Source organism: Dendropsophus ebraccatus, chromosome 13, assembly GCF_027789765.1.
Source record: "Dendropsophus ebraccatus isolate aDenEbr1 chromosome 13, aDenEbr1.pat, whole genome shotgun sequence".
NCBI lineage: Eukaryota > Metazoa > Chordata > Amphibia > Anura > Hylidae > Dendropsophus > Dendropsophus ebraccatus.
Genome location: NC_091466.1, coordinates 67251526 through 67274594, shown reverse-complemented (window position 1 = coordinate 67274594; position 23069 = coordinate 67251526). Strand labels below are relative to the sequence as shown.

At 44.9% G+C, this 23069-nt stretch overlaps 3 protein-coding genes across 13 annotated transcripts in view; 2 read left to right on the top strand and 1 right to left on the bottom strand.

The window, feature by feature from the left end:
- The window catches only part of EVL (Enah/Vasp-like), a 94988-nt gene extending 88509 nt beyond the window's left edge, over positions 1-6479 (top strand). For all 8 annotated transcript variants that reach the window (XM_069949923.1, XM_069949924.1, XM_069949919.1 and 5 more), the window contains 3 exons: positions 2080-2146; positions 3080-3137; positions 5822-6479. In XM_069949923.1, the coding sequence (XP_069806024.1) occupies positions 2080-2146; positions 3080-3137; positions 5822-5859 (163 nt within the window). In that variant the 3' untranslated portion in view covers positions 5860-6479. The remainder of the gene's footprint in view (positions 1-2079; positions 2147-3079; positions 3138-5821) is intronic.
- A 1209-nt stretch (positions 6480-7688) lies between these two features.
- Positions 7689-21444, bottom strand: DEGS2 (delta 4-desaturase, sphingolipid 2). 4 transcript variants are annotated; one of them, XM_069951247.1, is made up of 4 exons: positions 21182-21444; positions 12139-12430; positions 9379-10121; positions 7689-8133 (listed from the first exon to the last, which is right to left on the bottom strand). In XM_069951247.1, exons 2-4 carry the CDS (start codon positions 12218-12220, stop codon positions 7984-7986), a joined length of 975 nt encoding a protein of 324 aa, XP_069807348.1. In that variant the 5' UTR covers positions 12221-12430; positions 21182-21444; the 3' UTR covers positions 7689-7983. The 4 variants fall into 4 exon arrangements, with proteins under 4 accessions (XP_069807348.1, XP_069807350.1, XP_069807347.1 ...); XM_069951249.1 differs by lacking the exon at positions 12139-12430 and having other exon boundaries at positions 21182-21442; XM_069951246.1 differs by lacking the exons at positions 12139-12430; positions 21182-21444 and adding an exon at positions 16685-16974.
- YY1 (YY1 transcription factor) overlaps positions 20474-23069 on the top strand; it is a 15896-nt gene continuing 13300 nt past the window's right edge. Inside the window, exon 1 of the mRNA XM_069951245.1 lies at positions 20474-21287. Within this exon, the coding sequence (XP_069807346.1) occupies positions 20699-21287 (589 nt within the window). The 5' untranslated portion in view covers positions 20474-20698. The remainder of the gene's footprint in view (positions 21288-23069) is intronic.

Sequence of the window (23069 nt, the reverse complement as noted above, 5' to 3'; positions counted from 1 at the left end):
CTCCTCTGTGTCTCACTGCCATGAGGACCTATTACAGGTGCTCCTCTGTTCTTTATTGCCATGAGGGGCTATTGAAGGTGCTCCTCTGTGTCTCACTGCCATGAGGACCTATAACAGGTGCTCCTCTGTACTTCATTGCCTTGTGCAGCTATAACAGGTGCTTCTCTGTACCATGAGCAGCTATTCCATGTTCTCTGATACTTGTGAATAGAGTAAATGATCGGGAAGGGGAGGAGATGTTGCTGTTCACGAGACGTCTTAATTCTCCAGCTGCTTCAAACACAATATGGCACACTGAAAGTATTTCATAAGCTGCGGTATCACTGGCCATAGCATCTAAGCAGCCACAACCCAGGGAATATGGGCCAGAAGGTCAACTCTCACATCTACCTTATCCCCATCCCCACAGGTAATGCCACCATTGAGTGGTAACCAAGAGGGGCAAATGGAGGCCAGACCCCTTACTTTTTTCAAAAGTACATAAAGATGTTGTGATGGACCTGATTGTCTGACAATTCCTGGGCATTGAACCATCACTGGCAGTAATCATTAGGGCCAGTGCATGTAGTGCCCACAGTAGCGGATTATAATAGGTCAGTTTCGGGCGGTAGACTGGGGCCCTAAGCTCCTGGGGGGCCAAAATATATATATATATATATATATATATATATATATATATATATATATATATATATATATATAGATATATATACTTTCAGTGATGCATTGTCTCTTAGCTACAGTTCTGCCATGATTGGCAAAAAAACCCTGCTTTTTTACCACATTTTTGCACAGATCAGGACATCATGACATTATCTATCCTGTACTATGAACACCACGCTAGTGTTGCCATAGTTACAGTGGGGTTTATGGGGCCCAGGCTTTGTGAACAGCCTGGGGCCTATGGGAAAGTTAATCCGCCCCTGAGTGCCCATGTAATATTGCCATGGAGAGGGGCAAAGAAAAACTGTGAATGTCTATATAATACTGCCATATGGTGATTCAAGGAATACAGTCAATGTCCATATAACCCTGACGGAAATGATGGTCAAATAAAGTCCATATACTATAACTATGTTGTGCCGGTATAACACCGCCATAAGTTGACTGAAAATAATGGACAAAGTTTGGTCATATTGTGGCAGTGTTATATGGGCACTGTACAACAATATTATGTGGCTCTAAGATTATGGTCAAATGGTGTCTGAATAATACGGCCATGTAGTCTTCATATAGCACTAACATATTGTGTGCACATTGGGGAAGATTTATCAAACATAGTGTAAAGTGAAACTGTCTCAGTTGCCCCTAGCAACCAATCAGATTACACATTCATTTTCCAAAGAGTCTGTGAGGAATAAAAGGTGGAATCTGATTGGTTGCTAGGGGCAACTGAGCCAGTATCACTTTACACCATGTTGGATAACTCTGCCCTATGGTGTAAAGTGAAACTGGCTCAGTTGCCCTTAGCAACCAATCAGATTCCACCTTTCATTTCTCACAGACTCTTTAAGAAAATGAAATCTGATTGGTTGCTAGGGGCAACTGAGCTAGTCTAACTTTACACCATGTTTGATAACTCTCCCCCATAGTGTAGTGTAGTGGCTTGTGTTACACACAACATTTAGATTATGTATGGGACATCTAAGGTCCGGCCTCCTGTCTGCCTGATGGGGTCGGGATGGTGACCCCTGTTGGGTGTTTAGGGTTTTGCACTAGCCGATAAGGAAACACCATCACCATCATTATCCATCATCACAATTGATTTATCGATTGGATCCCGCTGCATACAGAATATAGAGCTATTGTGTAACTAACTGTATGGAGACCATCAAAGGAGATGGACAGGATTAGAAACCCTCCAGAGGAGCGCCACTGCCGTTTATAGGTTGTGTTCGGTATTACAGGTCATGCCTTATTCGCTTCATTAGAGCTGCGATTCCAGGCACAACCCATGGCCAGGTGTGGCTCTATTTCTGGAAGGAAGCAGCCATGTTTGGATCGCTGGTACAAGTCATTAGAGAAAACCTGTAGAGTGTCACGGTCATGGTCGATTTTACCTTATTACTTTTTGACTAGGATGAAGCCTGTAAACAGCAGCAATGACGTATCGACGGACGCCTTAGATTTCGACCGAATGAAGCAAGTAAGTGCTCAGCCATGTGCACCCCCAACCACACTCATCCTGCACCTTTTACCTTCCCTCTGTTATTCCTACTGGAAACGTATGCATCTATTGATAACTGGGCCATACCATTTCTCCTTCATCATAGGGGGGTGGGTCCTCACACACAATATCAGTTCTTCGTATGGTATCACCCAGTGTTAGTGCAGTCCTAAATTTCCAGGAGGTATAACAGAGAAGCGTCTTAATGCAACCTTTCAACTTAAAGGAGAAGTCCGTCGAAAATTTTTATTAAAGTATTGTATTGCACTCCAAAAGTTATACAAATCACTAATATCCACTTATTACAAGAAATGCTTATAAAGTGCTTTTTTCCCTGCACTTACTACTGCATCAAGGCTTCACTTCCTGAATAAAATGATGATGTCACGACCCGACTCCCAGAGCTGTGTGGGCTGTGGCTGCTGGAGAGGATGATGGCAGGGGGACACTGAGGGACACAGGGCACTGAAGGGACACTGAGCATCCCTCTGCCATCATCCTCTACAGCAGCCACAGCCCGCACAGCTCTGGGAGTTGGGTCGTGACATCACCATTTTATCCAGGAAGTGAAGCCTTGATGCAGTACTAAGTGCAGGGAAAAAAGCACTTTATAAGCATTTCCTGTAATAAGTGTATATTGGTGATTTGTATAACTTTTGGGGGGCAATACAATACTTTAATAAAAATTCTCCTCTAAAAAGTCTGACAGTAGCTTCTCCATCAAAAACACATGCATGCTCAGCTGAGGCAAGCATGCATGTATATGGAAGGGGGGGGGGTCAGGACTTTTGGCCAATTAAGATTTGTATGTTTTTTTTCTGTTTCTTATTGTAATGGTTCCTTATTGTAATTTTTTTCTTATAGAGAATACTTCAAATGTTTTTTTTTTACATATTGCTATTTCTTTTTCAGGAAATACTAGAGGAAGTTGTTAGAGAGTTACATAAAGTCAAAGAAGAGATTATTGATGGTAAATTCATCCTTCCTAGTCCATTCCTTAGCATTGATGGGCTGGATACGGGTGTATGTGTGTTTGTAGACTAGAAGACTATACACAGTACGACCTTCTAATTTACAGCATTGACTGACTATTCATTGTTGGTTCTGATTTTCCTATACACAGCTTCCTGTCCCTCGTCAGGAAGGGGCACAATGTTTGTATTAATTAAATTTGTGCTGATGAAACAGCAAATGTTGTAGTATTCACACTGACCACTAGATGTCACCAGGAAGGATAAATTCAAACAAGGTCACCTCATTTACAGCCTGAAGTAAAGACTAAAGTGTTGCTCCCAAGAACTAAATGTTTCAATGTTGTAAATGGAATGAAAATATTACCTATAACAATTACCTTTACAAAGCTGCAGCATTCTGTGAGTGGGCCCTATAAAGCAATATTACCCCCATATCACTAGGAGGCACTGTCACATTATAGCGGGAAAAAAAATGTCCTAAACAGGCGTCAAACCTGCAGCGGTTTCACAACTACAGTTCCCATCATGCCTGAACTTAATGGGGTTCAAATCAACTGGTATGAGAAAGTTATACAGATTTTAAATGACTCCTGTTTAAAAATCTCAAGTCTTCAAATACTTATCAGCTGCTGTATGTCCTGCAGCAAGTGGTGTATTCTTTGCAGTCGGACACAGTGCTCTCTGCTGCCACCCTTGTCCATGTCAGGAACTGTCCAGAGCAGCAGCAAATCTCCGTAGAAAACCTCTAGTCTGGACAGTTCCTGAGATGCACAGAGGTGGCAGAAGTTCTTTCCAGTCTGGAGAGCAGGGAGAGGTTTTCTATGGGGATTTCCTACTGCTCTGGACAGTTCCTGACATGGACAGAGGTGGCAGCAGAGAGCACTGTGTCAGACTGGAAAGAATACACCACTTCCTGCAGGGCTTACAGCAGCTGATTAGTACTTAAAGATTGGAGATTTTTAAATCGAAGTAATTTACAAATCTGTATAAATTTCGGAATCCAGTTGATGTAAAAACATTTTTTTACATCACCCCTAGACGACCTAGATCACCCCTACGGAACCCCTAGACGACCCTGGACGTAGGGTTACGTCATGGAAGTCTGTCCCCAGACGACCCATGACGTAACCTTACGTCATGGGTGTTATTCCCGCTATGAAGCGCGCTCCGGAGCGGAGCGCGCTTCATAGCAGGTGGGGGCCGGCTGCAATCAGCAGCCGGGACCTCACCGGTAATGACACGCTGCAGCGATCGCGCTGCCGCGTGTCATTAACCCCTTAAACGCCGCGATCGCGGCGCGACCGCAGCGTTTAAGTGTAAGTGACAGGGGGAGTCCCCTGTCACTTACCGATCGGGACCCCCGCAGTGTGACTGCGGGGGTCCCGATCGGTAAAACGGACTGCTGGAGGTCTCTCACCTGCCTCCGTGCGGTCCGATCGGCGATCTGCTACACTGAGCCTGCACAGGCAGGCTCAATGAGCAGATCGCCGATAACACTGATCAATGCTGTGCCTATGGCATAGCATTCATCAGTGTATAAATCAAACTAGTGAATGTAGAAGTCCCCCAAAGGGACTTCAAATGTGTAAAAAAAAAAAAGTTCAAAACACTAACACACTACCCCAAAACCCCTCCCCCAATAAAAGTCTAAATCACCCCCCTTTCCCATTATATAAATAAAACATATAAAAATGAATAAATAGATAAACATATAATATACCGTAGCGTGCGTAATTGTCCGATCTATTAAAATATAACAAGCGTCATTGCGACTGGTAAACGGCGTACACGAAAAGAGGGGAAAAAGTGCGCAGATTACCGATTTTATGTTACATTATATATTAAAAAAAAAATAATAAAAAGTGATCAAAACGTCCGAGCTTCACAAATATGGTATTAATAAAAACTAGAGATCATGGCGGAAAAAATGACACCCCATACAGCCCCGTAGGTGAAAAAATAAAACCGTTATAAGCGTCACAATAGGCCCATTTTATTAATATTTAATTGGCAAAAAAACGGATTTCATAAAAAAAAAAATATATAACATTAGAGAATCTGTGTAACCTGCATATGGTTGTGTTCGGGCTGACCTATAGAATAATAGTGTCATGTCGCTGTTACCATATAGTGCATTACGTAGACACAGGAACCCCCCAAACGTTACCATATTGCATTCTTATTTGCGATTTCACCAATTTATATCTTCATAAATAATATATTTGGAATTCCATCATACATGTTATGGTAAAATGAATGACGCCATTACACAGTACAACTATTCCTGTAAAAAACAAGCACTTACATGGCCTGTAGATAGAAAACTGAGAGTGCTGGAGCTCTTAGAAGGGGAGGAGGGAAAAACGGAAACACTAAGATCAAAATTTGCGCGGTCCACTGGGTCATTTTGGGCCTGGTCCTCAAAGGGTTTGCTAGAGCCAAGATAAGCAGGGTTTACACTGGGGGTAGGGAAACCTTGGCTCTCCATCTATTACAAAACTACAACTGCCAAAGCTTTGGCTGTCCAGGCATGATGGGAGTTGTAGTTTTGCAACAGCTGGGGAGCCAATATTCCCTACCCCTGGCCTAGAGTGAATTTTTTATTGAATTTTTTTTTAATTGCTAGAGCCAAGATAAGCAGGGTTTACACTAACCAGCATGTTTTCTTCTTTTCTTTCAGCTATCAGGCAGGAACTGAGCAGAATTAGTACAACATAATGGTGGAAGGAGCAGTCCGGTTCGGGAATGTATAGTGGAGTCCAAGCAGGGCTGATGATTTGGGTGTTGACATGGTCACTGAATGAAGGGGACTGCACCTGCACTCTGTTCCTATCCCCGTAGCAGACACACTTTGAAGCTTGCAGCCTTGGATTTTGCTTTAAGTCTTACCATGAAAGAAAAATTATTCAAACATTTTTTTCATTTCTGGATTTTATTTTTTAGACTTCATCTGACTTTGCACACCGAGATTCGTCAGCCTTTTTTTTTGTATGATATATTTGCTTATTTAAATGTATTATTTTTCATTTAGTAGTAGTTACGGAGAAAAAAAAAAAAGAAACGTGAGCTATTTGCTTTCTTAGGACGACTTCAGAGTTATATAACTGGTAGTCTGCAGTGTTAGGACCCTTTTCTTGCCAACAGAATTTTATTGCAAAAATCACAAGAGAGAGAGAACCAGACACTTTACAAAAATCGTATGGTGACAAAATAATAAAAATTAAAAAAAAAAAAATCTAAAAAAAAAAAAATTCCACGTCATCACAATATTACAATGGTACATCAGTGCACCACAGTAGCTGTATTCATATTGGTAATAAATTGTTTATTGTCCAGATTGTTGAGTTTTGAAAGTAGTTTATTTTTTAGGCCCTTGGTATTTAAAGGGGTTATCCAGAATTTGTATTTAAAAAATTTCTTTTTTAAAACATTGCCACCCCTGTCCTCAGGTTATGTGCGGTATGACAACTTGGCCCCATATACTTCAATGAAACTGAGCTGCAATGCCACACACAAACTGAAGGTGGCACTGTTTCTGGAGGGGGGGGGAGCAGCCAAAGTTCTTACAATTCAGCTTCATTCACTTCAATGGCATTGAGCTGCAAAATCCAAACTGAATGGCAAGAGTGGTGCTGTTTCTGGAAGAAAGCAGCCATGTTTTTCTTATCCTGGATAACCCCTTTAAGGGTCTCAGATAAGTTAATTCACTACATTTGTCTCCTTACAATTGTATTATGCAGGAATACTTCTAAACATAATGAGGTTTATGTAGCATTATCTATTTTGTAACAGAAACAGCGCCATTCTTGTCCTCAGTTTGGATGTGGTATTGCAGCTCAAACACATAGATTTAAATTGTGTTTTACCAGGTCTAGTGTTGTTTCTGGAACGATATAAGAATGCATAGACTGCAATGCGCTCATAATTTGGTCCTTAAAGGGATACTGCAGAAAAAAAAAAAAAAAAAAAAAAAAAAAAAAAATCGCCAGTCTTCCAGTACTTATCAGCTGCTATATGCCCTGCAGGAAGTGGTATATTCTTTCCAGTCTAATACAGTGCTTTCTGTTGTCACCTCTGTCCATGTCAGGAATTGTCCAGAGCAGTAGCAAATCCCCATAGAAAACCTCTCCTGCTCTCCAGACTGGAAAGAATACATTTAATTTGGCTGTCTCACAAGACAGACAAAGTTCTAGTTGTGCCACATACTGAACAGTGGTGCCGCAGAGGAATAGGAGAGGGCCTTTCATCCACAAAAGAAGGTTCAAATAAATACAAGCACCTCAGTCGCTACCAAGTGACTGTGCAACCACCAGCGCAACTCACTGTAAACATAGGACAACAAACCAACACATAAAACGTGCCAATAAAATACAGGACACCAGGTATCCTGTATTTAATGGACACGTCTTATGTGTTGGTTCGTTGTCCTATGTTTACAGTGAGTTGCTTGTATTTATTTGGAAAGAATACACCACTTTCTGCAGGACATACAGCAGCTGATAAGTACTGGATTTTTTATTTTTTTAATTTTTTTTTTTTGTTGCAGTACTTCTTAAAGCTGCGTTCTAGTTTCTATAGTTTAACTGGATGCAAAGTGTAGAGAGCACCCATAGAGTGGAGCTAATACAGCACTTAAATAAGTTTTGCAACAGCTGGAGAGCCATGCTATAGGCAGGATGGCTTTCCGTTACCCAATGCATCATTGTCAAGGCTAGGGGACACACACACACATAGACCCCTGATCAGTAGACACCAGATATTTATTATCCTTTGCAGCGTGTGCACAGCGTCAGCTGGCAGCCAGAAAGGCCACACATAAAATGTCCTGTCAGTGAATGGAGATCATCCGCATCCGCTGTTGGCAAGCTTGCATTGTCTTTTTACCCTTGAATAGGGTCCAATTTCCTCATGAAAAATGAAATCCCATAGAACAAGGGCCCAGGACTGGTGCTGGGGGAGACAGTCGTAATACTCTGCAGCAATCTGACGTACCTGGAGTGGGGGGGAAGAAACACAGCGCTCAGCCCATGACACCTGTACACCGGATGGCGGTAACGGATCGGGCAGTCACCATGCTAGGAGCCTATGGGGGGTGGCCACATGTAGTGGACATGCCACTGACAGAGGGGATATCTATAATACATGGGGCCGCTTGGTGTAGGAGGGAGCAGGACTGTATGTAGTAAAACATTAAACATCTCCTCCTCCCTATATACATGTATTCCCAGCTGGGCCGAGCATGCATGTATTAGGAAGAATCTAATGAGTCACTGCCAGACAACTGTAGAGACAGAGGATCATCTGTGGTAAATGCCACTTTGCCCAATTGGTCCCCTCTGCCATCACAGTTGGCACACCCCCTATACAGATTACATTGCAGTGCAAACCTTACAAGGCTCCATACATCAGGGATGGGGAACTACAGTTTCCATCATGCCTGGACAGCCTTTGGCTGGTTTCAGAATGCCATACAGATTTGTAAATGATTTCTATTAAAAAATATCCAGTACTTATCAGCTGCTGTATGCCCTACAGGAAGTGATAGTCTTTCCACTCTGACACAGAACTCTCTACTCCCACCTATGTCCGAGACAGGAGTAAGAGGTTTTCTATGGGGATTTGTTACTGCTCTGGACAGCAAAGAGCACTGTGTCAGATTGGAAAGAATACCTGATAGGTGCGAGATTGTTTGAGATTTTGAAATCGAAGTAAATTACATTAGTTGGTAGTGGTGTATTCGTTCCAGTCTGACAGTTCTCTCTGCTGCCACATCTGTCCATGACAGGAACTGTCCAAAGCAGGGGAGGTTTTCTATGGTGATTTGCCGCTGCTCTGGACAGTTCCTGATATGGACTGAGGTGGCAGCAGAGAGCGTTGTGTCAGACTGGAAAGAAGACACCACTTCCTACAGGACATACAGCAGCTGATAAGTCTTGGGAGACTTGACCTTTTTTAAAATAGAAACTATAACTCTTCAACCTTAGCAGGGATGGGGTAACCTTCGGCTCTCCAGCTGTTACAAAACAACAATTCCTATCATGCCTGAACAGCCAAAGCTAAAGCTTTGGCTGTCCAGGTATGATGGGAATTGTAGTTTTGCAACAGCTGGAGGGCCGACAGTTCCCCATCCCTGGCTTACATAGACATTCAGCATGCTGGGAGTTGTAGTTTGCAACAGGAGGACAGCCCTAGGTTAGACACCAACGGTATGGAAGACGACAGAGGACATGCACTTACCATAGGCAGCTTGCTTCCAGGAATGCTGGGAAAGTCGTGATGCTCCATGTGGTAGCCGACGTTAAACGTGATCAGATTGAGAGATCCGTAGTAGGAATAGGTCTCATGCCCTTTTAGAAACATGTAATGTTCTGCAATAAAATGTCCAGAGATGGGGTGAAAGCCCAAGCAAAACACGGATCCGGCCAGCAGGTAGACCACAGGCTTCAGGCCGCACACGTGATACAGTAAGAAGTCAGCGGAAAACTGGACCAGGGCGTTACAGACCTCCATCCGGCTGACGGGTTTGGGGTTCACGTACAGCGGGCGTAAGACGTAGAAAAGTGGCTGTAGGATCAACCACACAAGCTTACGGCAGGGGGTGCAGAAGAACCAACCTTCAAAGTCAGTTGGTATGTCCACGTCCAGGTGGTCTCCTCCCAGGTAGCGGTGGTGATCGATGTGATATTTCTTGAAGGACGCAGAGTACGGCATGCCGATTGGCAAGTTGGCGATCACCGCAAACCACCGGTTCCACTTGGCCTGACGGTTACCGAAGGCGACGTTGTGCGAGATATCGTGGATGGCCAACGTCAACGAGTGGTTCACGCACCCGCCAAATGCGTATGCCCAGAATAAAACCCATTTCCAAGCCAAGTCTCTGACTAGATGGCAGACGAGCAGCTGAGCAGCAACCATCGCCAACACAACCCATTTAAGATGGGGGTCCGGTCCCATGAGAGATTTGATTTCTGGATACTTGGCTGTAAGAAGGGAGAGGGATAAAAAAAAAAAAAAGTCAAAATCTTGCTTTTTTTAAGGTGGCTCTTGTCCATGTGAACAAGCACTAAGATTTCTGTTGCCCATAGCAGCTCAACTTTCATTTACTGCAGCAATGTGAGAAATGAAATGTAATTGGTTGCTATGGGCAACAAGGTCTTACTAGAAGGCAGTGCCATAAATTTGCCCCCTTATCCATGACATAATTGTTTGGTACATATACATTGTATAGATTCGCCCATTGTAGTTTTTGGCCTCTCAATCATTCCCGGCCACAGTAGCCAGGCATGAAGTGATACATATCAGGTGGTGCTTAGTTAAAGGGGTATGGCCTTCTCCCGCCCAGTGTATTTTCAGTAAGGACCGTTCACATTGAGAAAAACAGGCGGGATTCCGTGGCGGAGCTCCCCGCTGCGGAATCCCACCTGCCTCAGTGTCGCACATTGTCTTTTTGGGATTGGTCGCGTGCCTCGGCTTCCGTTGCTCTCCACTCAAAGAATTGACATGTAATATCTTTGAGTAGAGAGTGGAAGGAGTGAAGGCACGCGACCCATCCCACAGAGACACTGAGGCAGGCCGGACCCCTGCAGAAGGGGGCTCTTCCGGGGAATTCTGTGTTTTCCTCAGAGCATACCCTTATATCGTAAATTATTCCTGAAGTAATCTTCAGCTCATAAATTACATAGATATAGGGGGAGATTTATCAAACATGGTGTAAAGTGAGACTGGCTCAGTTGCCCCTAGCAACCAATCAGATTCCATCTTTTATTTTCCCAAGAGTCTGTGAGGAATTAAAGGTGGAATCTGATTGGTTGCTAGGGGCAACTGAGACAGTTTCACTTTACACCATGTTTGATAAATCTCCCCCATAGTTTGAAAAATTGACACCAAATGTAATAAAGCAACACAGTGACAACCAGATACTGCCATGTCCCTGCATCATCCCCATAGGAACTGCCCCACTCAATCACTGGCTGCAGTGACGTCCGCCTCAGTCAGTGATTGGCTGACCAGGAACCAGGAAGTGGTGCTGCGGGGGCTCAAGAAGGCAAGTATGACTATTTTTACAGACCCAATCTTAATGAGTTTTCTTCAGTCTATTAAAACTTTTCATCACATTTTATTTAATCCAATAAGCCCAAGATGGGGAACCTGTGACCAAAGCTTCAGCTGCCCAGGCATGATGGGAATTGTGGTTTTGTAGCAGCTGAAGGACTGCAGGTTCCCCATCCCTGCCATACATCGACATTTGGCATGCTGGGAGTTGTAGTTTGCAATAGGTTTACCATTCCTGCAAAACTTAAAGTGACTGTTCCACCAGGCCCAGGCAGAAGCACTGGAGGCGGCCGACCCACCCTTAGTGGGAAGAAACCCCAGCCCCTCCATGACATGACATTAAAATCAATGGAACCCTATCATAGTGGGGTGGGGATTTCCTACCACTATGGGTGGGTTGGCCCGCCTCTAGTGCTTCAGCCTGGGCCTGGTGGTACAGTCACTTTAAGATATCTGAATTGAATACCCCTATGTGTGCACTGCGGAAACAAGTGGATTCCGCCGTGCAGCCTCTGCTTGACGTTCCCCCCGTCCCATAGACTCAATGATATTTGCCGGTGAATTCCACCGTCCGCCTAAAGACATGCAAATATCATTGAACCTATGGGACAGTATTGACGTCTTCCGTAGTGTGCACGTACCCTAATGGGAGATTGAAGCTCTCATTCTAGAGGTCATACCACTCCGTAACCAGCTATCAGGTAACAGCTGCAAATCATGATTAAGCTGGTCGATCATAATGCAGCCAGAACATGATCTCCCGATATTGGTAACAATACATTGAGAATTAAGATAATGGGGTGCAACCCCAGCACCCACTATCCAGGGTGCACCTCACCCCTCTCTGCAGTAACAATCCCTTTCAGCTAACTTGATACAGAGTCACTGTTGGAATTACTACAAAGCAAAGGAAGGACACATAATAAATATGCTGAAGACTTATACCTAGTATTTCCTTCCTGCGCTGGGTGTGCGGCTGATCCGTGTACACCCATTCAAAGTCGCCTCGAGTCACCTTGTTACCCATTGTGGCTCATTTCTTGCATGGCCTGGAGATCCTTCTTTTAGCCCAGGACTGAGGGTAGTGAGCGCACAGCTGGGTCTTATATAACCTCCCCTGTCCGGAGGGGCAGGACATTGTATTGGGGAGTGATTGAAGCCTGCTGCTGTGTGACTATAGTGATGGAAGGCTGGGCTCTCACAGTCAGGTTCTGGAAGCCAAACCCAGTAACGGATCCTAGATGAAAATATTGGAATAAATGTAAGGAAAGGAAATCTCCCACGGCAGGGAATCATCTACGTTTCCGCAGGTAAAACCACATGACAGGATTGGTCCACGTGTTGCAGAAATGTTGTAGCAAATTGTGTTTATTTCTCTAGATTTTCCTGTTACAGTGATATTGGATTGGAAAAGTTAAAGTGTTAAAGTGTTCCTGTCGTTATAACTTTTAAAATCTAAATCAACAGTAGATGTGATATAAAGCAGTTTGTAATTTACATACATTGTTTGTTTGGGTTTTTTTTTGTTATCATGCTGTAAAACAAAGCTGTACTTACCAGAAATCCAGGTCCAGTCTCCTGAAGGCAGATTTTCTGACTTGTGCTGGTTGAAAAAAACAGACTAAACACAGGAATTACGGCCAGTACAGAGAGTCATTAATCATGTGTCCATCAGTCACATGACTGCCTTCTCTGTGAGCGTGCAGTATCCTAATAAAATAAGGGGGGGATAACTGTCAGCTGAACTATTGTTTAATTGTTCAGCCACCAGTTTTTGAGGTGTTTGGGAACACCAAGGTTACAGGAGCAGGGATTCCCATCATAAGGAGGGAAATCCCCGCTCTAAATAGGTGCTCCCCAAAGCAGAGGCAGAGAGAGAGGCAGGAGCGGGTGACTGCCCTTACTTTTCCATGCTGTGGGGAACAGCTCCTTTCGGCCTGCCCCAGCTCACTGGACCCTTCTTTAGCACTTACTGGTAGTCTTTACACCCTGTGCGCCGGGGGCTCTGCACCTGACCCATGGAGTGTAAAAAACAATTAAAGACATTTACATTGTTCCTTATGAGACAACACACAGTTCGGTTCTGGAACCAATTGTGTTTGAGAACAGAGGTATTACTGGATATTGTACATTTACCATTCCAATTTGTAGTGTTAGTTCTGTGCATAATGTTGGTGGAGAGAAGGGTCGGATGTGACTGATGGAGTGTCACAGTGCTGTAAAGCTTAAAGGGAAACTATCAGCAGAATCTAACCTGTGATTATAGCACTCAAGGCGCTGAGGATGAAGGTAGGCTTCTTATTTCTGTGATATCTTTTATGCTAATAAGTTGTTTTGGTGCACTGGGGGGGGGGGGGGGTCGACTACCACCCCCAGTGCACTGATCCATCCCCCTCTGCTGGTATTCATTAGAAGGGACAGGCCAGGGGGCGACCGGTGCAGTTATAAGCATAGAAGATAAACTGCTATTATCAAATGGTGCAGAGGATGGTGGTAAAAGTCTTACCCTTATCCTCTGCGCCCTGTAGGGACAAATCAGCAGGTTGGATGCTTCTAACCTGCTCATAGTTCCCCTTTAAGATACTGTGCTGCTAATATTCAAAAACAATAAAGGAATTCTTACCTGTCCAAACTCTCCGGTGCCCTCCTGCGGAATCTCTGGGTCCCCCTGCTCACTGACAGACCACTCAGCCAATCAAAGGCTGCAGCTGGACAGCACAGTGATTGGCTGAGCGTGCTGTCACTGAGCAGGGGACCTGGAGATGCCTGCCAAATGGAGGAAGTGCACAGCCTCTGACATCAGCGGTGCATGTGAGGACTGGGAAGATGCAGGAGGCCAGGCAACAGAGATTAATCATAAAGAAGAGAGAGGAGGAAGGAGGTGAGGCGTGCCAGAGAAATCAACCAAATCGATAGCTCTGATTTACAGCATGGCACTGTGATGTTCTCCCTGACAGGCTCCTCCCTCTCAGGCCTAATACTGGGTATATGAGTCACATGTAGAGGGGCCCTTTAATAAGTGATGTCGGATCAGTAACATGTCCGTCTGTTTTCTTTACTTCTGACGTGGATATTATTTCCCTCTCTATTGTTCAGCGGCTTCAGACATTGTATATGAGTTTCCAGGTCTCTGCGGGATATGTGTTATTCCTGCCCGCGTTCCTTGGTAGTTTTGGGCTGTAGACATTATGGCGCTGTCCTCGGCAGGTATACAGCTTGGGTTCTTTGATTCCTGAGCCAATGTGGACTTTTCATGGTTCTCCCTTTAGAGGCGGCTTTTATACTAAATGTTCCAGGATAATATGTCATTGATTGATGTAAACCTCAGCTCATTCTGGTAGTCATGTGGGCGGTCCTAGACTGACAGCTATCTATACTGTATATAAGTTTACATGTAGAGGGAGCTGTCAGTCACTGAGTAGCACCACCCACTTGACTACTTTGCATACTTGACTCTTAGTAGTCTAGTGGGTTGTCCTATTCAGTGATTGACAGCTCTTACACTTATACAAACACAAATAGCTGTCAATCACTAGGTAGGACCGCCTACATGACTACTTAGCTCCAGAACAAGCATAGATTCAAAACTACATCTCCCAGCATGCCCTGACTGCTGGCGAGTCACAGGCCGGAGAACCCTGCTTTATAAACCTTCGATTTTTGCAAGGCGTTTGCACTGCACGTTTATCATCTGCACAGAAAATCTAATGTATGTTCATCCTGAGCCCCCTGGTTCATGAATACAATACTAGAGCTGCTTATTTACAGGCTGATAGACAGAAGAGGTTTGTGGTGTACAGAGGTTGCAGCACTAAATTAAGGGTACAGTCACATGTAGCAGGAGCCGTGCAGCCGCGAATTAAGATTAGTAGTTCTGATATACATGAACCAGGAAGCTCAGGATGGACACTAACATTAAAGGGGTACTCAGCGGGGGAAAAAAAATCTTTCAAATCTACTGGTTCCAGAGATTTACAATTAACTTCTATTAAAAAGTCTCAAGTTTTCCAGTACTTATGAGCTGCTGTATGTCCTGCAGGAAGTGATGTATTCTTTTTCAGTCTTACACAGTGCTCTCTGCTGCCACCTCTGTCCATGTCAGGAACTGTGCAGAGCAGTAGCAAATCCGCATAGAAAACCTCTCTTGCTCTCCAGAGTTGAAAGAATACACCACTTCCTGCAGGGCATACAGCAGCTGATAAGTACTGGAAGAAAAGATTTTTTTTAATAAAAGAAAGTTACAAATCTCTGACACCAGTTTATTAGAATTTTTTTTTTTTCCTGAAAACCCCTTCAGGTTAGAAGCCGTGTTAGACTGGCCCACCAGAGGATCCCCCGATGTACCCCCAGCTTTAGAACCTGCACTAATACTGACTGACATGTCGTTTCTCACTGGTCCTTCATTGGTGGGTCCCTGATACCCCAAACCGACACTGATTTTAGTTGCTATAGTAACATATTTAGGCTATGTTCACACAACATAAGTTGTTTATTAATCACGGCCGTTGTTGCCGATGTGCAACAACAGTCGTGAATAATACACAACCTATGTGCAGTGCAGTTAGAGGGAATCCCATCCGGAGTGTATACACATAGTACACGTCCCGGCCGGGATCGCTAACGGCGCCACAAAAAACAGGCATGTCAATGCACACAATGGAGGGTGCGGCACTGGCCGTACTCTCCATGGTGTGCAGCGGCGAATTGGGATGCAGGCGCACACTAATGCGCCCGCATCTCAATTCATCAGAAATAAAGATCATCCAGCTGCCACTGCAGTATCAGCCAGGATGATCTTCTCGTGAACATGGCCTCAAGGTAGAGACTTCACACAAGAGAGCTGAGTCAGAGACGTTCCTGGTGATCCTTTTTTTCAGGGTTATGTGTGGCACACGGACATCATGTGATGTTACCTTCACATACATTTACATACAAGTCATGCTGATTCAGTGCTGGCCTGTAGCAGGCGCTGTAGTCATCAGCACAAGACACCTTTAATATTTTGCTCTGCAACCTGTGACTCCCCAGGCGTTGTAGGACTACAACTCCCAGCTGTCCAGGCATGATGCGAGTTGTAGTTTTGCAACAGCTGGAGAGCCAAGGTTCCCTCCCCCTACAATGAACGATTAGCGAACGAATGTGGAATTACAGCAAACAATTAACGATAATTTGGGGTTCAGGTCAAAGATTCGATCAATGACACACAAACGATTTTTCGATCATTGGGGGAGACTTATCAAACTGGTCAAAAGTAGAATTGTCTTAGTTGCCCCTAGCAACCAATCCGATTCCACCTTTCATTCCTTACAGAGTCTTTGAAAAATGAAAGGAGGAATCTGATTGGTTGCTAGGGACAACTAAGACAATTCTACTTTTGACCAGTTTGATAAATCTCCCCCATTGTCTGCATTCACACGAAACAATTATCATTTAAATTTAAATGCTATAACAATTTTTGCACAGTCTTAGTCCCATGAAATAGGGCCCTTACTGGTATTAGCTGTAAAGGAAGTGGAATCCCAATAATCTGGCATCCGATAATCAGACCATGTAGACAATGTCATCTCTAAATCGTCTTCTTGATGTTGGCCCAGAACCATAACGCCGTATTCACACGAGTACAATATAGGTGAACTCTGTGTACTGTTTAGGCTATAGCTTGATTTCTTCATGGAGGCTTGTTTTTTGTGGATAGGGTTAAGTATAAAGGGGTTGTCCAGCCAAATTATTTTATTTCACATCAACTGGTGTCAGAAAGTTGTATAGATTTGTAACTTACTGCTATTTAAAAATCTCCAGTCTTCTAGTACTTATCAGCTGCTGTATGTCCTGCAGGAAGTGGTGGATTCTTTCCAGTCTGACACAGTGCTCTCTGCTGCCGCCTCTGTCCATGTCAGGAACTGTCCAGAGCAGGAGAGGTTTTCTACTGCTCTGGACAGTTCCTGACATGGACAGAGGCGGCAGCAGAGAGCACTGTGTCAGACTGGAAAGCATACACCACTTCCTGCAGGACAGCGGCTGATAAGTACTGGAAGACTGGAGATTTAAAAAAAAAAAAACAAAAAAAAAAAAAACAGAATAACAACTATGTATCATTTTCTTACACCAGTTGATTTGAAAATAAAAAAAAATTGGGCTGGAATACCCCTTTAATTACATCAATGTAAACAAATTGTGGAATGGAAAAAAAAATGACAACATAACTTTTTAGATTAAAAACAACATGTTACATGGGTTCTCCGGGACTAGAAAAAAACTGGCTGCTTTCATCCCTAAGAACAGCGCCACCCCTGTCATCAGGCTGGGTGTGGTATTACAACTTTGCTCCATTCACTTTGATGGAGCTGAGCTACAATACCAAAAAGTAACCGAGGACAAGAGTGTCACTGTGAGTTTGAATGAGGTCCCGCTCAGCCAATCAGTGCTCGGCCCTGCCGCAGTCACTGATTGGCTGTGCGAGACCTACGGGGGCAGAGATCCTCAGAGGCAGTCGGAGCGTGGACCAGGTAATGTATGCTCCCGGCGCGGCGGGTTAAGGGGGCTGTCACTTGCATACTCACAGTAGAGGGAATCACTGCAGAATTTGCAGCATGAAATCCGCTGTGATTCGCTACGTGTGAAGCTACCCTTTAAGTGTAGATTTACACATACCATTCACTGTGATACTCGGTAGTGTTATGGCCTATGGTTCTGCATTCCGCTGTGAGAATGTAGCCTGTGCCTACTTAAAGTGTACCTGTCGTTATAACTTTCAAACTCTAAATCAGCAGTAGAGGTGATATAAAGCAAGTTTGCAATTTACAATTTTCGCAATTTTTTTTTAGTATTCATGGAAAACACGGCACTTCCACTCAAAGAGTCAAAGCAAAGGCAGTCCTGTGTACCCCAGGCCATCTGAGCACTCACAGAGAGAAGGCAGTCATGTGATTGTCGGACACATTGAGCCATGACTCTCTGTACCGGCCGGAATTCCTGTGTTTAGTCTGTTTTTTACAACCAGCACAAGTCAGAAAATCTGCCTTCAGGAGACTGGACCTGGATTTCTGGTAAGTTCAGCCTTGTGTTACAGCATGATAACAACAACAAAAAATAAATAATGAATGTATATTGCAAACTTGCTTTATATCACATCTACTGCTGATTTAGAGTTTAAAAGTTATAACGACAGGGACACTTTAACTCATTAGCGGCCGGGTCTTAAACAAGATCACGCATCTGCCTCTGCTCCTGCCTGCTTCTCAGTCTCCTTGGTCACTGACGGCCCACTCAGCCAATCCGTGCACTGTCCTCAGTGACTGATTGGTTTAGCGGGACATCAATGACCCAGGAACCAGAGAAGCAGGCAGAAGCGCGGGCGGGTACTCCAGTGGTGCCAGAGATTTGTAATTTACTTGTATTTAAAAAAATCATCCATTCTTCCAGTACTTATCAGCTGCTGTATGTCCTATACTGCCACCTCTGTCCTTGTCAGAAACTGACCAGAGCGGCAGCAAATCCCCATAAAAAACCTCTCCTGCTCTTCAGACTGGACAGAATACACCACTTCCTGCAGGACATACAGCAGCTGATAAGTACTGTAAAACGAGAGATCTTTGAATAAAAGTAAATTACAAATCTCTGGTGTGGTGTCCCAACACGTTTTTTTCCGTATGTCACACCTGCTGCAAAAGCATTTTTCCTCAAACTAAAAGTGGTGATGAAGGTATTTATAAATTTCACCACAAGATGTCCTTGTTTTGTATGTGAGCTCTTATCTACTGCACAGCTAAAGTAAGCAAAGGGTTACTGTTTCTTGTGCATACTATGTACTTTTGCTGACCAATAGAGTCTTCTTTTCTAACCTATCCTTTTGTCTCCTTTCCTTTTGCACACATTCTTCTTCACCACTCACAGGGTCTTTTACATACTCTGTAGGAAGTAGTCACTTGGTGGAAGTGTAGCGTCAGTCTTATACAGATTCTCATGGAAGGACACACAGAGCAGACTTCCCTGCTGTAGCGAAGCCAGGACCTGGCTCTGCCAGGACCCATGTCTGGGACAGTGTGGCCAGTTAATTTGTGTTGATGAGGTAGTAGTGCATGAAGCAGCCAGAGACACTCAGTTTCTTCAGTCTATCCACTATCCTTATTATGCAGTGCTAAACACTACAAGGAGGACAAGTCAGGGAAAAACCCAGCCCACGCCGAGAACCACTCTACAAAGTGCAGGGCAGTATCCTACAACACAGAGGAACTAGCCTGAATAGCACAAAGCTACCAGAAGGTCTACTTATTCTTTTATTTTTATTTAAAGTTTTACTTTTCAATAAACATACAAAGGACAGAGGACTGTAAGTCCCCAAATATCAGACATACAACAAAAAACAGACGTCAGGAACAATACCTGTGTGCTGCGATATAAAAATGAACAATAAACAGCTGAAAATCTGAAGAGATAAAAGTACACACGTACAAATTAGTAAGGTGATTCCCCAATGAAGAGGCATGGCAAAGCATCCTGACATCAGCAACAGCCAAAAAAACAGGTCTACGTATTCTATCTCACAGTGCAGGTGACACCGGAACACGCTTGGACACTTTACTTCACTCAGTTAACCAGGACTGGGGCTTGTGTCACCCTATTAAGACGGGTAACTCAACAGTATAGGGCAGAAGGTGGTCAGACAACAGTACTACTTTGGGTTGGGACTTCCTTGACAAACTCCTCTTAGCTATGCTGCCTGGTGGACTATATATATATATATATATATATATATATATATATATATATATATATATATATATATATGTGCTGGAGTACCCCTTCAAAGCCTGGCGAATAAGGAATTAAAGGTAGTGACTAATGACTATATTGAAAATCCCCTGGGAGAATCCAGAGCCATAGGCCATGACAGTCCTGTGTGTCACTGTGTAAACAGCATGTGTCAATCCACCCTTACAGGAAGATTCTTTGTTTTTCATAGCAACCAATCAGAGCTCAGCTTGTATTTCACCAGACCAACTTAAGAGATAGAAGCTAAGCTGTGATTGGCTGCAATGGACAAGGAGAACCGTAGTATAGAACAGCTTGATAAACCTCCCCCATTGTTTCCCATTATCACTGCTGATGCTACTGTCAAGTGCCACATTCCCACGACCGCCTCCGTCCCGCGTCATTTGACAGCCAATGACGTCGCCACCACGTGATCACCCTTTCGTCCGCCGGAGATGCCCACCCCACTTCCCCCGACCACGTGATGCCCCTGCAGCTCCCGGCCCCGCCCCCTCCTCAGCAGCCAGGATGCCGCCCGCCGCCTCCTCCTCCCAGCAGCCGCGCGGCCGTTGAAATGTCTGCTCTCGCGAGATGATGCCGGAGCGGACGGCGGCGACGAGATTTGCTGGCTGGAGTTGCTATTTGTGTTGAAGGAGGAGGAAGAAAAAAAAATAATAATAATAAATTCCCCCCCTCAAAAAAAAAAAAAAAAAACACAAAAAAAAAACGGGCGAGGGGGGGAAGGAAGAGCGCGATGGCGTCGGGCGACACGCTGTACATCGCCGCCGACGGCTCCGAGATGCCGGCCGAGCTGGTGGAGCTGCACGAGATCGAGGTGGAGTCCATCCCCGTGGAGACCATCGAGACCACCGTGGTCGGGGGCGATGAGGACGAGGATGAGGACGACGACCCCCATCATCACCACCACCACCACCAGCCCATGATCGCCCTGCAGCCGCTGGACGCCGACGAGCCGGGCCACGTCCACCACCACCAGGAGGTGATCCTAGTGCAGACCCGGGAGGAGGTGGTGGGCGGCGATGACTCGGACCTGCGGGCGGACGGAGCCTACGACGACGACCAGATCCTCATCCCGGTGCCCACCTCGGTGGGGGAGGACGAGTACATCGAGCAGACGCTGGTGACGGTGGCCGGGAAGAGCTCCGGGGGCGGCGGCGGAGGCCGCGGGGTGAAGAAGGGAGGAAGCGGCAAGAAGAGCAGCAAGAAGAGCGGCTACCTGAGCGGCACCGGAGGCGAGGCGGGCGGCGGCAGGAAATGGGAGCAGAAGCAGGTGCAGATCAAGACCCTGGAGGGCGAGTTCTCCGTCACCATGTGGGCCTCGGGTGAGTGCCTGCACCGGCGCCGACATGGGGAGCCATGTTTGGATGTGTTGCTGGGCGCCGCCATGTTCGCTGGACAGTATGGCGGAGCCGAAAAAACATGGCCGTGTATGTGTGTGTGAGGGCCGGGGAAGATGGCGGCGGAAGATGGCGGCGGCCGCAGCAGCTGCCGAGCGGGGACGGCGGAGAAAGAGCAGGCCGGGGACTAGGCCGCAATGGCGCACTTCATGAGGAGAGAGGGGGAGGGGCGGCCGCCATCATGTCTGCTGCCCGCGCCCTCAGCCCCGGACCGGACACCGGGACCCTGCTGCCCCCGGGGGCTCCGTGTATACATGTGGCTGCCGGAGCAGGAGGTGTATGGGAGGAGTGTAGTATATACATGGGGAGTATATAGATAGCGGTGTATATACGGGGGGAGTGTAGTATATACATGGGGAGTATATAGATAGCGGTGTATATACATGGGGAGTATATAGATAGCGGTGTATATACATGGGGAGTATATAGATAGCGGTGTATATACATGGGGAGTATATAGATAGCGGTGTATATACATGGGGAGTATATAGATAGCGGTGTATATACATGGGGAGTATATAGATAACGGTGTAGTATATACATGGGGAGTATATAGATAGCGGTGTATATATGGGAGGAGTGTAGTATATACATGGGGAGTATATAGATAGCGGTGTATATATGGGAGGAGTGTAGTATATACATGGGGAGTATATAGATAGCGGTGTATATATGGGGGGAGTGTAGTATATACATGGGGGAGTATATAGATAGCGGTGTATATACATGGGGAGTGTATAGATAGCGGTGTATATATGGGGGGAGTGTAGTATATACATGGGGAGTATATAGATAGCGGTGTATATACATGGGGAGTGTATAGATAGCGGTGTATATATGGGGGGAGTGTAGTATATACATGGGGAGTATATAGATAGCGGTGTATATACATGGGGAGTATATAGATAGCGGTGTATATACATGGGGAGTATATAGATAACGGTGTAGTATATACATGGGGAGTATATAGATAGCGGTGTATATATGGGAGGAGTGTAGTATATACATGGGGAGTATATAGATAGCGGTGTATATACATGGGGAGTGTATAGATAGCGGTGTATATATGGGGGGAGTGTAGTATATACATGGGGAGTATATAGATAGCGGTGTATATACATGGGGAGTGTATAGATAGCGGTGTATATATGGGGGGAGTGTAGTATATACATGGGGAGTATATAGATAGCGGTGTATATACATGGGGAGTATATAGATAGCGGTGTATATACATGGGGAGTATATAGATAATGGTGTAGTATATACATGGGGAGTATATAGATAGCGGTGTGTATATGGGAGGAGTGTAGTATATACATGTGGGCTGTATATATAGCTGTGTATACAGAAGGGGGTCTGTCATATATGAGGAGTATATAGCTGTGTATATGAGGGGGGTATGGTATATAGATAGCTGTGTATATAGGAGAGGGGTATGGTATATACATGAGGGGTATGTAGATAGCCGTGTATATAGGAGTATAGTATATACATGAGGGGTATATACCATAGATAGCGGTGAATACAAGAGGGGTATATAGATAGTGGTGTATATAGTAGAGGGGTATGTCATACATGAGGAGTATATAGATAGCGGTGTATATAGGAGAGGGGTATGTCATACATGAGGGGTATATACCATAGATAGCGGTGAATACAAGAGGGGTATATAGATAGTGGTGTATATAGGAGAGGGGTATGTCATAC

Excerpts from the sequence above, each read along its gene's own strand:
- DEGS2 (XM_069951246.1), bottom strand. The coding sequence starts at position 16,865 with ATGAAGAAATCAAGCTATAGCCTAAACAGTACACAGAGTTCACCTATA. Across the intron at positions 10,122-16,684 it reads TTCCTTTACAGCTAATACCA|CCAAGTATCCAGAAATCAAA; the intron begins GTAAGGGCCCTA and ends CCCTTCTTACAG. Across the intron at positions 8,134-9,378 it reads CTGGAAGCAAGCTGCCTATG|GTACGTCAGATTGCTGCAGA; the intron begins GTAAGTGCATGT and ends CCCCCACTCCAG.